The following is a 13,204-nucleotide window of genomic DNA, read 5'->3' as shown; positions in this document are numbered from 1 at the left end:
CTTTACTTTAATTGACCATCCAGAAGATTTATATCCGGATGGCTCATGCTGACTATCCGGATGTGTTGTGGAGACTATCCGGATGTGTACGCTCTGCCAGCGTCGTTTGCTCTTCCTTGGATAGGAGAAGATGAAACGTCGTTTGCCTTTCCTTGAGGCGGTCCGGATAGGATGTCTACACCATGCATATCCTTAGGGGAATCCGGATAATGATGGTCCGGCTGATAACACGTGCCACGCGTCACTATGAGCTGCGTGCCACGTGTTTCCCAAGGGGAGGGGTCCCTACATTGCCCCCCTTTTTAACTTGCCTATTTTGCCCAAAAAATGGGCGGGTTAAAAATAACTGGCTTTTGAAAACTGAAGAAGTCCCTTCGTCTGACTGGGCCACGTGGCGAGTGGGGGTGCGGAAGCCAAAAAGGCATTTTTTATGACGAGCCGCCGACCCTGCGTATCCCCAGACAATATGTCGTTTCAATGATAACATGGCTGTTGGTTTGGCTTTCCGAGGGGCTGTCCTGCTATAAATAGGGTACTGTACCTCTTTTTGTATTTTTTCCTACTGCATTCTCTTGAGAGTCTTTCTTCTTACTGCTTTTTCTACGCCCTTTGCTTTTCTGAGAAACGAGAAAAAAAAAGACTCCGAAAGCTCTTTTGTACCAGTGCTTTTGTATCGCAACTTTGTTGGTTTGCTGCTGGTGATTTCGTATCAAGGCGGTACCCGTTCTTCTTCTTCGGTGCTGTATTTGGTACGTATCTCTTTGCTACTGCCGTTCCTTTGGTTGCGTTTGCTGGTTCTTTACACTTGCTTTCTGGCTTGCTTGGGCATTGTTTTGGACGAGTCGTTTGCAATTGTTGTTGAATGTTGGTACTTTGTTGTTGTTTGGAGGGGTTTTTGAGGGGTTTTTCTGACGGCTTTGAGTTAGGGTTTGTGTATTTTCTGATTGCTTGGTCTGAACCGTTTGCATTGTTTTTGCGTGTAGATTTTGCTTTGGCTTTGTGGTAAGAAATGGCTCCAAAAAAGATTGTTTCGTCTGTCCGGGTCAGCGAGGCTAGCGAAAAGGCGATAGACAAATTAAATGCAAAGGAGTTCCGGGAGCGATTCCTGATCCCCCATGACGTATTGATAGACCTGGTGAACGAGGAGGCGGCTATGCCTACTGAGAAAGGTGGAAAAAACGCTATCCTCTTCACAAAGGAACAATTCAACGCGGGGCTCCGGTTCCCTCTGCCGGCGTTGTTCAAGGAATTCCTCCACTTCTCTCAAATTCCCCCTATCTTTATTCACCCCAACCTTGTCCGGGTGCTGATGGGATGCAGCATCATCAACATGCTGTACAGCCTCGACCTGACGCTACTGGAAGTGTTCTTTGTCTATTCCCTGAAGAAAGCAAAGAATGATATCTTCAGTGTGTCCGCTCACCTGCCCTCCCTTCAAATGGTGACAGAACTGCCAGATTCGACAAAGGGAGGGGCGAAGGGGCTGGTGGCAGTCTGGGGTGGATGGGCGGGGCTATCGCAGCATCCGTCGAGGCCTTTTTCTCCGAATTATACCCTAAAAATTCCGGGTAATCTTGTTTTGCGATTTTTTTTTTTTTTTTTTTTTTTTTTTTAATCCAGATTTTGCTTTGCTGATTTTTTCTGATCTTTCCGGGCGGAATTCTCACCTTTTGTTGCTGACAATGCAGGTTTGGAATTGAGGGGCCACCTTGTGGATTGGGTGGAAAAGGCATCCTTTGCCTGTGTCTGCAAATTATTTGAAATAGATCCCAAGGAGAGGGCCTACAAAACATTGCTCTCGGCGCGGAATTTGACAGAGGTCGTCCGGGAGCCCCAGGAATATGTTATCAACATCCTTCCTAGGAAATTGGCAAAGGATGAGATAGTGCCTGGGGAGCATTATACAGTGAAAGAGCTCCCACTCTATCAGGAAGCTAAAGAAGCTGACGCTGAAAGGCGGCGAAAGCTCCTGGAGGATAGAGATCAGAAAAAGACTGAAGGCACTATCCGGAAGGCTCCCGGACAGAAGCGGGGTCCGGACTCCCCTCCGAAGAAAACTTCAGGAAAAAGGGGGAAGCTGGTGAAGAAGCATGGGAAGGATGCGAAGGAACCCACTCCTCCCAAGGAGTTTCCTCCTCCACAAACTACCTATGAGGGGGAAGTAATGATAGAGGAGCCAGTAAATGCTGCTCCGCATTCTATCTCAAGCGGCCCCGGGCGCATGTCGGGGTTGAATCACTCAGGTCCCTCCTTAGTCGCGGCTGCGCGTCTAGCCAACGTGGCTGAGGAAGCTGCATCTATCAACCATCCGGGCAACCTCAATCCGGATGCAGCTGAAACGGCCCCGTTGGAGGAAGCGGGGGCAGAAAGCCAAAGTCAGCCTTCCGACGACCCGGATCGCCTGGCTATAGTCCTGGTGAAAGAGCCTCCCCTCAAGAAGCCGCGTTTGACGCGCGATCTACAGTCCGGACTCTTTGAGCGGCTTCAAGAGCGGCAGCAAGAGATTGAAATTAGCTGCGCTTCTGCCCATGACGCTCATCCGGATGGAGGCGAGGTGGAGATGGCTACTGAGACCTCAGCCGTTCCGGCAATAATTCCGGCTGAGGATGCATCCGGACCTATGTGCCCGGACGAAAATATGGGGGCTCCGATTCCGGGACACGAGCTACCCTCTCCTTCCTCATCCGAGGAGGAATCTGCTGATGATGCCGCTCCCGCTAGCCCTTTCAGCTACGCGGAGTTGGAAGCTAAGTTAAAGCAGATTACTCCTGACTGGAAAGCCATCAAGCCCTCTGCTAAGATGTTTGATATGATAGAAACGGTACGCCGTTGTCTTGTGTTTTTGCTTTTTGACTTTTTGTTGCACTGATGTGTTTGTTGTAGTATGATTTATGTTTTTGCTTTTCTTGTTTGTGTGTTAGCTGGTGAGGGGCCTCCGCAGCATGTCTCAACAACACGCTCTTTTTACTCAGCTGCTGCAGACCGCAGACTATATGAGGACCTTCTCCTCTCGGCACCAAGAGATTGAAAATCAACTGCGTCTGAGAATGGAGGAGGCTGAGGCCAGTCTATCCACCATGCGAGAGGAAAATGAAGCCCTCCGGGTGGAGTTGGCTGAGGCAAAGGGTCAAGAAGAATCAACTGCGGGCCGCCTTCATGAGGCGGAGGGTGAGGCAGCCCGGCTAAGGGATGAATTGAGTCGACTCCGGACAGAAGTTTTGAATGAAAAGAAACAGAAGGAAGACTTGCAGCTGCGTCTGGATGTGCAAAAAGAGGAACTTGAACGGGAGTTTGCTGTGGAAAGGGAGGAACTTGCAGCGGATTACCAGAGACAAGTGGATGATACATTTATCTTTGGGTATCGCTGCTGCATGAAGAAGAACGGTATAAAGCGAGATACCCCTTCAATTCCTCCAAGTGAAGAAAAGAAGCTCCATGAGAAACCTGCTCCCTGATAGTTTATATCTTCTTGCAATTTTTCTGCTGTAATTTTTCCTTCTGTATATTTTTGTGGTCCGGATGTCTCTTTGTAATTTACATTTACTCATATCAATAAAACTTACTTCTTTCTCATTTGCACTTGTGTACACTTTCTACTGATAATACTGCTTTAAATTAAACACATTCCATGGTCTGAGTAACGGAGTGCCATCTAGCTTTTGTAAATGATAGGCTCCATTTTCATTTGCCTTAGACACTATGTAGGGTCCTTCCCAATTGGCTTGGAATTTTCCTGCGCCTACTTCAGCAGTATTTTCAAAAACTTTTCTAAGTACCAGCGTACCATTTTTGAAGTTTCTGGGCCTGACTTTTCGATTGTAATGCGCTGATGCTCTTTGTTGATAATCTGCCATCCGGATGGATGCGCTTTCTCTGACTTCGTCTGCCCAGTCCAAATTTCTTCCTAGTTCCGTGTCGGCATCTTTTTGCTTTGCTGCATCAGTCCGGATAGTAGGAAGACCTATTTCAGTGGGAATGACTGCATCCATTCCATATGTGAGGGCAAAAGGAGTATTTCCTGTTGGTCGTCCGGGTGTGGTCCGATAGGCCCACAGGACGCCGGGTAGTTCCTCCACCCACTTCCCTTTGGCTCGCTCCAGCCTTTTCTTCAAGGCATTGACTAGAGTTTTGTTTGTGGCTTCCGCCTGGCCATTGCTTTGAGGATAACGTGGCGTGGAGTATGAATTCCGGATATTCAATTCCGAACAGAAATTCCTGAATGCAATGCTGTCAAATTGTGGACCGTTGTCAGCTATGATGATTTGGGGAATCCCATAACGGCAAACAATGTTCTTCCATACGAACTTGGTAACATCTTTATCTTTGATGCTTGCATATGCTTCAGCTTCTACCCATTTACTGAAGTAATCAGTGGCGACAAGAAGGAATTTCTTTTGGGCGGGTGCTGCTGGGAGGGGTCCCACTATGTCCATGCCCCACTGCGCGAAAGGCCATGGGCTTGAGACCGATTTTAATGCGATTGATGGTATATGTGGAATGGGAGCGTATCTTTGACATTTATCACATTTTTGGACATATGCTGCCGCGTCTTTCTTCATTGTTGGCCAATAGTATCCTTGTGAATGAGCTCTATGTGCTAGGGATCGTCCTCCCGTATGATTTCCGCATACTCCTTCATGTAACTCAGCTAACACATACTGGGCCTCTGAATGCCCAAGACAGCGAAGATAAGGCCCTGTGAAGGATCGCTTGTACAGGTGCCCCCCAATCAGGGTGAAACGGGCAGCTTGTACCCGGATTTTGTGCGCTCGTTTAGGATCTTCGGGTAAAGTTCCTGTCCGGAGATATTCTGCAATATCATGCGTCCATTCTTGATCATCCGCTTGGTTTGCTTCAATGGAGTTGCAAGTGGAATTTTCTGCGACAGAGGGATTGGCTTGTACATGGATAGGCAATAGAATGGCTTCTCTGATGGGGAGGGAAGCAGCTATACCGGCCAAGGCGTCAGCGCGCCCGTTGTCAGCTCGCTTAATTTTTTCAATTGTCCACTCGGTGAATTGCTGTAAGGTGCTTCTTACTTTGGCCAAGTATCGCGCCATGCGTGAGTCCTTAGCCTCATATTCTTTCTGGACATGCCTTACCACTAGTTGCGAGTCGCTGTAGATTCGGAGTTTGGAGACGGATAGCGCAAGAGCGAGGTCCAATCCGGACAGGATGGCCTCGTATTCTGCTTCATTGTTAGACGCGGAGAATCCCAGCCGGATGGCCTGCTCCAGATGTTCCCCAGTTGGGGACTGCAATAAGAGCCCAACTCCAGAGCCTGATGAGCGTGAGGCTCCGTCAACTCGTAGAGTCCACCACTCCTGTTCACCTGATTCGTGGTGCTGGTCGGGTCTTCGTGAATATTCGAGCACGAAGTCGGCCATTACTTGGCCTTTTTTGGATAATCTGGGTTGGAATTCGATTCCAAATTCGCTCAATTCGATGGCCCACTGTAGCATTCGCCCAGTTAAATCTGGCTTGTGTAGAATGCTACGAAGGGGCTGGTCGGTCAGTACAATCACTGGGTGAGCTTGAAAATAGGGGCGGAGCTTTTGAGCAGCACTTCGAAGAGCTAAGGCTGTTAGCTCCATTTTTGAATACCTGGTTTCTACATCTGCCAAAGCTCTGCTGACATAGTAGACAGGTTTCTGCTCCTTTGGCGAAGGGCAGCGGAATAGAACGGCGCTGATTGCCCATTCTGAGACAGCTAAATACATATATAGCTTCTCCTTTGGCATGGGGCTGCTCAAGATGGGCGGATGCATAAGACAGTGTTTAATTCTTTCCAACGCGTTTTGGCAATTGTCCGTCCATCCCTGCGTTCCAGCTTTTCGTATCGCTAAGAAGAAGGGTCGCAACTCGTCAGTGAAGCGGGCTATAAAACGTCCTAACGCAACGAGCTTGCCTGTGAGGCGTTGTAACTCCTTTTTGTTCCTGGGAGGAGGTGTCTCCATGACTGCTTTGACTTGATCCGGGCTGACTTCTATGCCTCTTTGGCTGACCATAAATCCCAGAAATTTGCCAGCACTCACGCCAAAGGCACATTTGGAAGGATTTAGCTTCATGTCATACTTTCGCAAGAGGTAAAATACTTCTTGTAAATGGAGGATATGCTGCTCTCGAGTTTTGCTTTTAACCACGATATCGTCAATGTATACCTCGACCGAGCGGCCTATCAGAGGTTTGAAGATTTTAGTCATCAATCTTTGATACGTGGCGCCAGCGTTTTTGAGTCCGAATGGCATGACTTTGTAGCAATAGAGGCCGTGTGGCGTTATGAATGCTGTTTTTTCTTCGTCATCCGGAGACATGGGAATTTGGTGATAGCCGGAGAAGGCATCCAAGAAAGAGAGCATCCCTTGCCCGGAAGTGGAATCCACAATTTGATCTATCCGCGGTAAGGGAAAACTGTCTTTTGGACATGCATTATTGAGATTGGTGTAATCAACACAGACTCGCCATTTGCCCTCTTTCTTTGGTACCACTACTACATTTGCCAACCAATCCGGATAAGATACCTCTCTGATGAATCCGGCTTCCAACAATTTGTTAATTTCATCTTGGATAACTCTTTGTCTATCCGGGTGAAATCGTCTAATCTTCTGTCGAATGGGTCTGGCTGCTGGAAAGACGTTAAGCTTGTGAGAGGCGATAGAGGGATGAATTCCCTTCATATCCGAATGTGTCCATGCGAAGATGTCATGGTTACTTCGAAGGATATCCTGTATGCTCTGGGTTTCTTCTTGTGTCATGAGGGAACTGATGTTTGTGAGGTGATCATTCTCTTCTGAGATTTGGATTGTTTGTAAGGGATCTGCTACCGGGGGATCCTTGTCCACCGGACCCAATAATTGCTATTGGTCGCGCGCAATGCTAGGTTCAGGGGGAGATGCATCTTCCTGGTTAGCGACTGCTTCACGTGCTATTTGGTAGCACTGGCGAGCGGCTAACTGGCTGCCATACAAGTCAGTTTGCCCTTCATTGGTGAGGAAACTCACCATTTGATGATATGTGGAGGGGATGGCTTTCATGTAGTGAAGCCATGTGCGTCCCAAGATGATATTGAAGGGTGACAATTCTTGCACCACCGAGAATTGCACGTTGAGAGTGACTGGTCCAGCTCGAACCGGCAGTATAATGTCTCCTAAGGATGTTGTTGATGATCCGTTGAATCCAGATAAGATTCGTCCGGGGTTTTCGAGACCCGCGAGACTGTGTCCCATATGGCCAATGACTGATGCTTGTACTAGATCGGCTGAACTGCCTGGATCAACCAAGATACGTCTTACATCAAAATCTCCTATTTCTAGAGAGAGGATGAGGGCGTCGCGATGTGGCTGTAGCGTCCGGGTGGGATCTACTGGTGGGAAAATGATTGTCCCATCTATGGGGCGAGGGCCCTCTCCAGTAAGACCCGGCCGGATGGAATTAATGCGCTCGCGTATTGACGCGGCCCGCGGCAATTTCTGCCTTTTGCGCCTGGAATCGTATTCCTCGTCAGACGGGCCCCCATTGATATAGTTTATCACAGCCTTGGGGGCGACTGGGGCCCTCGGGGCCTCAGAGTTATGATGCTGAGATACGTCCCTTCCTCCAGTATCTGAGCGGAGGTACTGTTTTAAATGTCCTGCTTTGATGAGCCTTTCAACTAGATACTGGAGGGATCGACACGTCTCTGTTGTATGACCATGGTCTTTGTGGAAGGCGCATTTCTTGCTGCGGTCTCTTATGGATGGGTCCGTTTCGACGGGTCTAGGCCACCTGAAGTCGGACAACCCTTGGATCATTGGGAGAAGTTTTTCGTATGATACGGATAGGGGTGTGGCGGGCGGCCTATTCGGACGACTCGGCCCGTCCTGTCTTCGGTCAACTGGTTTTGGACGGTCTGGAGGCTTGGCATGCCTGTCCGCGTTATCTCTAGAAGCCCGTCCGGCAACCAAAACTTGTTGAGTGGCTGCACGCACGTCATCTTCGAGCATTGAATATTTGTTAGCACGTCTGAACAAATCGTCCATCGTTGTGGGAGGCTTTTTTGCCAGTGATTCAAAAAATGGAGTGCCTGGACAAATGCTTCTCTTGAAGATTTGTAGGACAGCATCCATGCTGCAAACCTCTATTTGGAGTACGGCTTGGCCAAATCGTTTCACAAATTCCCTCAAGGATTCGTTGTCTCTCATTTTTATGTTCTGGAGGGTGCTGATATTCTGCTTGTGTCGAGCAGAGCACAAGTACTGTCCCACGAATGCTTCAGAGAGGTCCCTGAAATTGTCAATAGAGTTAGGAGGTAGGCGATGAAACCATGAGAGGGCCTGCCCTTGAAGGCTGGCAGGGAATACTTTGCATAATAATGCATCGTTGCCAATATCGAGCGTCATAAGCTGTCGATAGTGCATGATGTGATCGAAGGGATCGTTGGTCCCATCGTATGTGGAAAACTTTGGTACGAGGAATCCTCTTGGGGGCTCGTAATGGGTGATATGAGAGCAAAAGGGCGTGGAGAGCATGTCATCCAGCCTTTTGCTGATGGAGCCAATGGGTGGCTCGTTTGGGAGGTTTCTCCCAGCTGGTCGTTCCGCTAGGTGTGAATGAACGTTCCGCATCGCTAGGGTGACCATGGGGTCACGATGCGGAGGTACGTTCTGCACTATGGGAGCGATCATAGGATCGGGGCGTGGCGCCCGGGTTGTGGCTGCTGGTGGCCTTGATCTCCCAGGCTCTTGTGGGCCTAGTCTTGCGCGCATAGAACTTGACAACTGTGATTTTCTATCACGCTGTCTTTTTGCTGAGAAATGAGTGGAATCTGAGCTTTCCTCACGGGGAGCTCGAGGCATGGGTGTGCGTGGCTCATGGGGCCTTGCGTTGTACGTTCCTGGGATAGTTCCTGTTGACCCAGGATATATTGATTCTGGCTCTGGCTTTGAGTTTGCCACCTGGCCTTTTGAGCGCTGACGACGAGGAGGTCCTGATGTTGAGGCTTGAATGCGTAACACAGCGTTTTCTTCCCTTAACCTCTCCGTCTCCTGGAGGAGAGCTTTTAGCTGTTTTTCGCTTGCCAACTGTCTTTTTTCGATGGCTTGACGCCATTCGTGATTATCTTCTTCCTCTCTACCAGATGATCGACTTTGGGAAGGTGTGGCCATCTTTGCCAGTGACTGAATCAAAATAAAAAGTAAAAGTTTCCCACAGACGGCGCCAATGTTGTCGCCTCGCGTATCCGATGGTCCACGTTGCTGCTATATGGATGGACACGTGATTCTCAACACACAAGGGGTTCTTGATTCAGTGGTTGTACCTGCAAAAGGCATCCGGACAGGGTGTCCGGACGCACCCTCCGATGGTTTTATTAGCCATGGTGAGAAAGAGATATATAAATCAGTTGGCCTTTTTCTAGGTATCAAGAGGTTACCAGGAGATCCCTTTTCTTCTTCGTGCGAAGGTATATATATCCAGCTTCAGGGGTACTGTTCCTCTCATTAATGGTGAGGAGATCTTTTCTGTTGTGATGATGACAATAGGTGTTAGTAGGAGCACTATCATCCTATGAATGGCTGTCAGAGACTATGGTAGGTGATGCGGCCGTCAGAGATCGTGGGAAGCGATTATGCAGAATGATCGTGGGAAGTGACTTGCTGTCACTTCCTCTTGTCTTCTCATTCTGCAGGTGATGGGATGTGGGCCATGGCTGCTTGTTGTGGTTGCGTGTAAGACTCGCTTTACTTTAATTGACCATCCAGAAGATTTATATCCGGATGGCTCATGCTGACTATCCGGATGTGTTGTGGAGACTATCCGGATGTGTACGCTCTGCCAGCGTCGTTTGCTCTTCCTTGGATAGGAGAAGATGAAACGTCGTTTGCCTTTCCTTGAGGCGGTCCGGATAGGATGTCTACACCATGCATATCCTTAGGGGAATCCGGATAATGATGGTCCGGCTGATAACACGTGCCACGCGTCACTATGAGCTGCGTGCCACGTGTTTCCCAAGGGGAGGGGTCCCTACAGGTACAAGCCTATGGAATTTGGAAAATAAATTATTATAATAAATATTAGTTTTCAATACAAATATCTTTGCTACAATTTTAATTTCTTGGCATAAAATTCGCTATTTTCTAGGAAAGACATTTTTACCACTAATAAAAGGTTGAAAATAGCTCCAACACAAGCATTGACTTTTTTCTTATTTTTCCTTTTTCCCCACAAATTTCAATCACTTGTCAAACTTGGGTTTTCTGGCACAAAGTTGCTTTTTGTCATGAATGACGTGTTGTCTCTAACAATAATGCAAGACTATTTCTCGTGCAAAAAGTTCATATTTTTTCCACAATCAAAATATAACATATTGTGACAAAAGGTGACTTTCAATGACAAAATAATTAATGAAACAGAAAACGGACATGAAATTTTTTTCATTAAAGTGTCTAGTTTTTTTTATTCAAACCAACATTTTTTATCATACTAACTAAAAAAACATAAATTCAAAGAATAAGTTTGAAAAAAATTCAAAAAAAAATCTAAAAACTAATAAGTTGTCTCATTATTAAAGCACACACAAAGTTTTTCTTTTTAAAGGAAAATATAATCATAGGGAGGTGCTCTTGATAATGTGAAATTATTAATTTAAATTAAAAGTGTACTCATGATTAGTGTTTTAAAAGGTTATTGAGACTTATTCCTTTAGGTTTAAGTCTCATGCTATTTAGGCCTAAGCCTAAAATGTCTAAAGGCTTTTGGTATATATCTCATAAGAAGCTTAAGCCAAATTTTTCAATGAGTTTTAATGGGTTCTATTGTCATCTATGCCTTTGTGAGCTTTTGATATAAAATTCATGAGTTTTGTATTAGGTCTTAACTTGGTTTAGTCTTTCATTAAATAAGAATTAATTGACTTCCAATTAATGTTTTCAAAGGAAAGGAAAAGAAGAAAGAATAGCAAAATATTGATTCCCTTAGTGGTTGATCTTATAAATATATATAATCGTTATGATTGGTGGACAAAAAAGAAGAATGAGTGCATAATAACACCAATATGGAGGATGATATAGCCATTGGACATAACTATGTTACTTGGAGGATCTTATTAGTGATAGCAAAAATAATGTTGAAAACTATTTGATTAAACCATAAGAACGAACTAAATTTTTTGAAGAGAGGAAAGTGAAGTAAATTAGAAACTATTAACAATGATAAATAATTAATTTTTTCATTATGAAGTTTATGTTTTTTTATTAGTCAATTTTCTTGTGGCTTTGTGAGTATTAATATTCTGATTTTTTTTCATAATTATTTATTATTAATTTGTTTAAATTAAAGCTTACACCTCATTCTACATTAAGGCTTACCCCTTACCTCATTTGGGCAAAACACTTTAAGATCAATTTTAGCCTTTTAAAATACTATTCATGATGTACCAAACTACTTGGGGATGAATATGTACTCCAGACTATATTATCATAATTTTTATGTTTATCAATTATATTAATTAAGAATTTTCTTTTAATTTAACTTAGATATGATCATGTATGAAAATCAATAAATGAGACACATGCACTACAATAAACATCACTTTTGGCCCTGAATTGTTTTACCATAAATTCAATTTTGTGGCAAAATATAACTTTTAGTTAGAAATTCACTTTTGTCACTAAAAATGTGATGCAAATAATTCTCATGAGATATATGACACTTTACCATGAACTTCACTATTTGCTACCAAATTGTTCGTGGTAAAATGTTACTTTTCACCATGAAAGTACTCTTCATTGCTAAAAATAATTGAAATTATTTCCATGCAATATATGACATTGTGGCATGAACTCCATTTTTTTCCATAAAATTATTTGTGGTCAAATATCACATGAATAATTACCACATAATAAGTGATATTCTACTATGAACATTATTTTTTGATACAAAATATTTATGATTAAAAATATATAAACAAGAACTTAAATATTTCATTTTTTTCTTGAATTTTTTTCCATAATCTTATTTGTAGTATAAAATTATCTTTTATTTTAATTAAGTATGCACCATTTTTCTATAATAAATTTAAAATTATTAAAGTTATTAAACAATTAATATTTAAATATTTAATCATTTGTAAAAATATTATATATAGTCATTAATTATAAACGAAGTTTTTTTTTATTAAAGCACAAGAAATTGTTCGATATTGATGAAAATGAAAAAAAAAAAAAAACAACTATATGATTTTTTTTATGTGAGTTTAATAATTCTAATTTTGAAGATATAATTGAAATTTATAAAAATATATAAAATTTGAAGAATACATGTTATTTTAAATTTTGTGGCAAAATTTTTATTTATAATTAAAAATTGTAATGAGTATATAAAATAAGAGAAAAAAAACTTATAAAAAGCAAGTTTCTCATAATTTGACATAGACATTTTTTTTTCTTCTAATTTATGTTAAATATTACATTTTTTCAAAAATTCCTTTACTAAGAATTTTGACATTTCTTATATTTTAGTTCAAATGGTGTTACATTTTCTAAAGATTTTATCTTTTATTTTTTTTTTAAATCTCATTTTTTTTTAAAAAGTTTTAACTCATTCATTCATATGAACACTAATTGTTGTTCAAGATGAATATAAAAATAGAAATAATGTTGAACTCAATTAAAAGTTTGTTATATATACTTGAATATCAATTGGTTCATAGAAGAGATGATCAAAGTCTCTTCAAAATATGGTGATGAAGTGCAGGTCATGAGTTTGAGTCACAAGAATTACTATTCATCGTTAAAGAAATTATATTGTCACGAAACAAAATTTGCAAAACTTTTCTTAAAAAACAGTATTTTTTGCCACAAATATTATTCATCACTAAAAATAACTTTCATTGATAAAAAATTTTATTTGTCACTAAAAATAACTTTTACTAACAAATTTTTTTATTAGTAGTTAAAATTAATCATGGACTTATTGCAACAACAATGCCATGAAACATCATATTTATTGTAGTGATTATATATATACTTTTAAACTTCTTTGTCGGAGGTAAACCACAAGTCTATAGTTGACGACCACAAGGAAAATACGGTCACACTAAAAAATATACTTTGTTTACCTTAATTAGGTGCAAGTTTCTTCTAACTAAAACACACTCTTTTTTTACATCCTTAACATGGAGTCCTCATGATCCTTAATGATTTTCACCTCAATCCCCTTTGAGATGTAG

General features: G+C 42.9%; 1 protein-coding gene across 1 annotated transcript; it reads left to right on the top strand.

Moving 5' to 3' along the window:
- The first annotated feature begins 784 nt into the window (after positions 1-784).
- Positions 785-3,573, top strand: LOC132255188 (uncharacterized). Its single transcript, XM_059743052.1, has 3 exons — positions 785-1,568; positions 1,689-2,821; positions 2,922-3,573. The coding sequence occupies exons 1-3, from the start codon at positions 1,010-1,012 to the stop codon at positions 3,453-3,455; spliced, it is 2,226 nt and encodes a 741-aa protein (XP_059599035.1). The 5' UTR covers positions 785-1,009; the 3' UTR covers positions 3,456-3,573.
- The last annotated feature ends 9,631 nt before the right edge of the window (positions 3,574-13,204 follow it).

This window comes from Vitis vinifera, chromosome 15 (assembly GCF_030704535.1).
Source record: "Vitis vinifera cultivar Pinot Noir 40024 chromosome 15, ASM3070453v1".
NCBI lineage: Eukaryota > Viridiplantae > Streptophyta > Magnoliopsida > Vitales > Vitaceae > Vitis > Vitis vinifera.
This window is presented reverse-complemented; position numbering and strand designations above follow the sequence as displayed.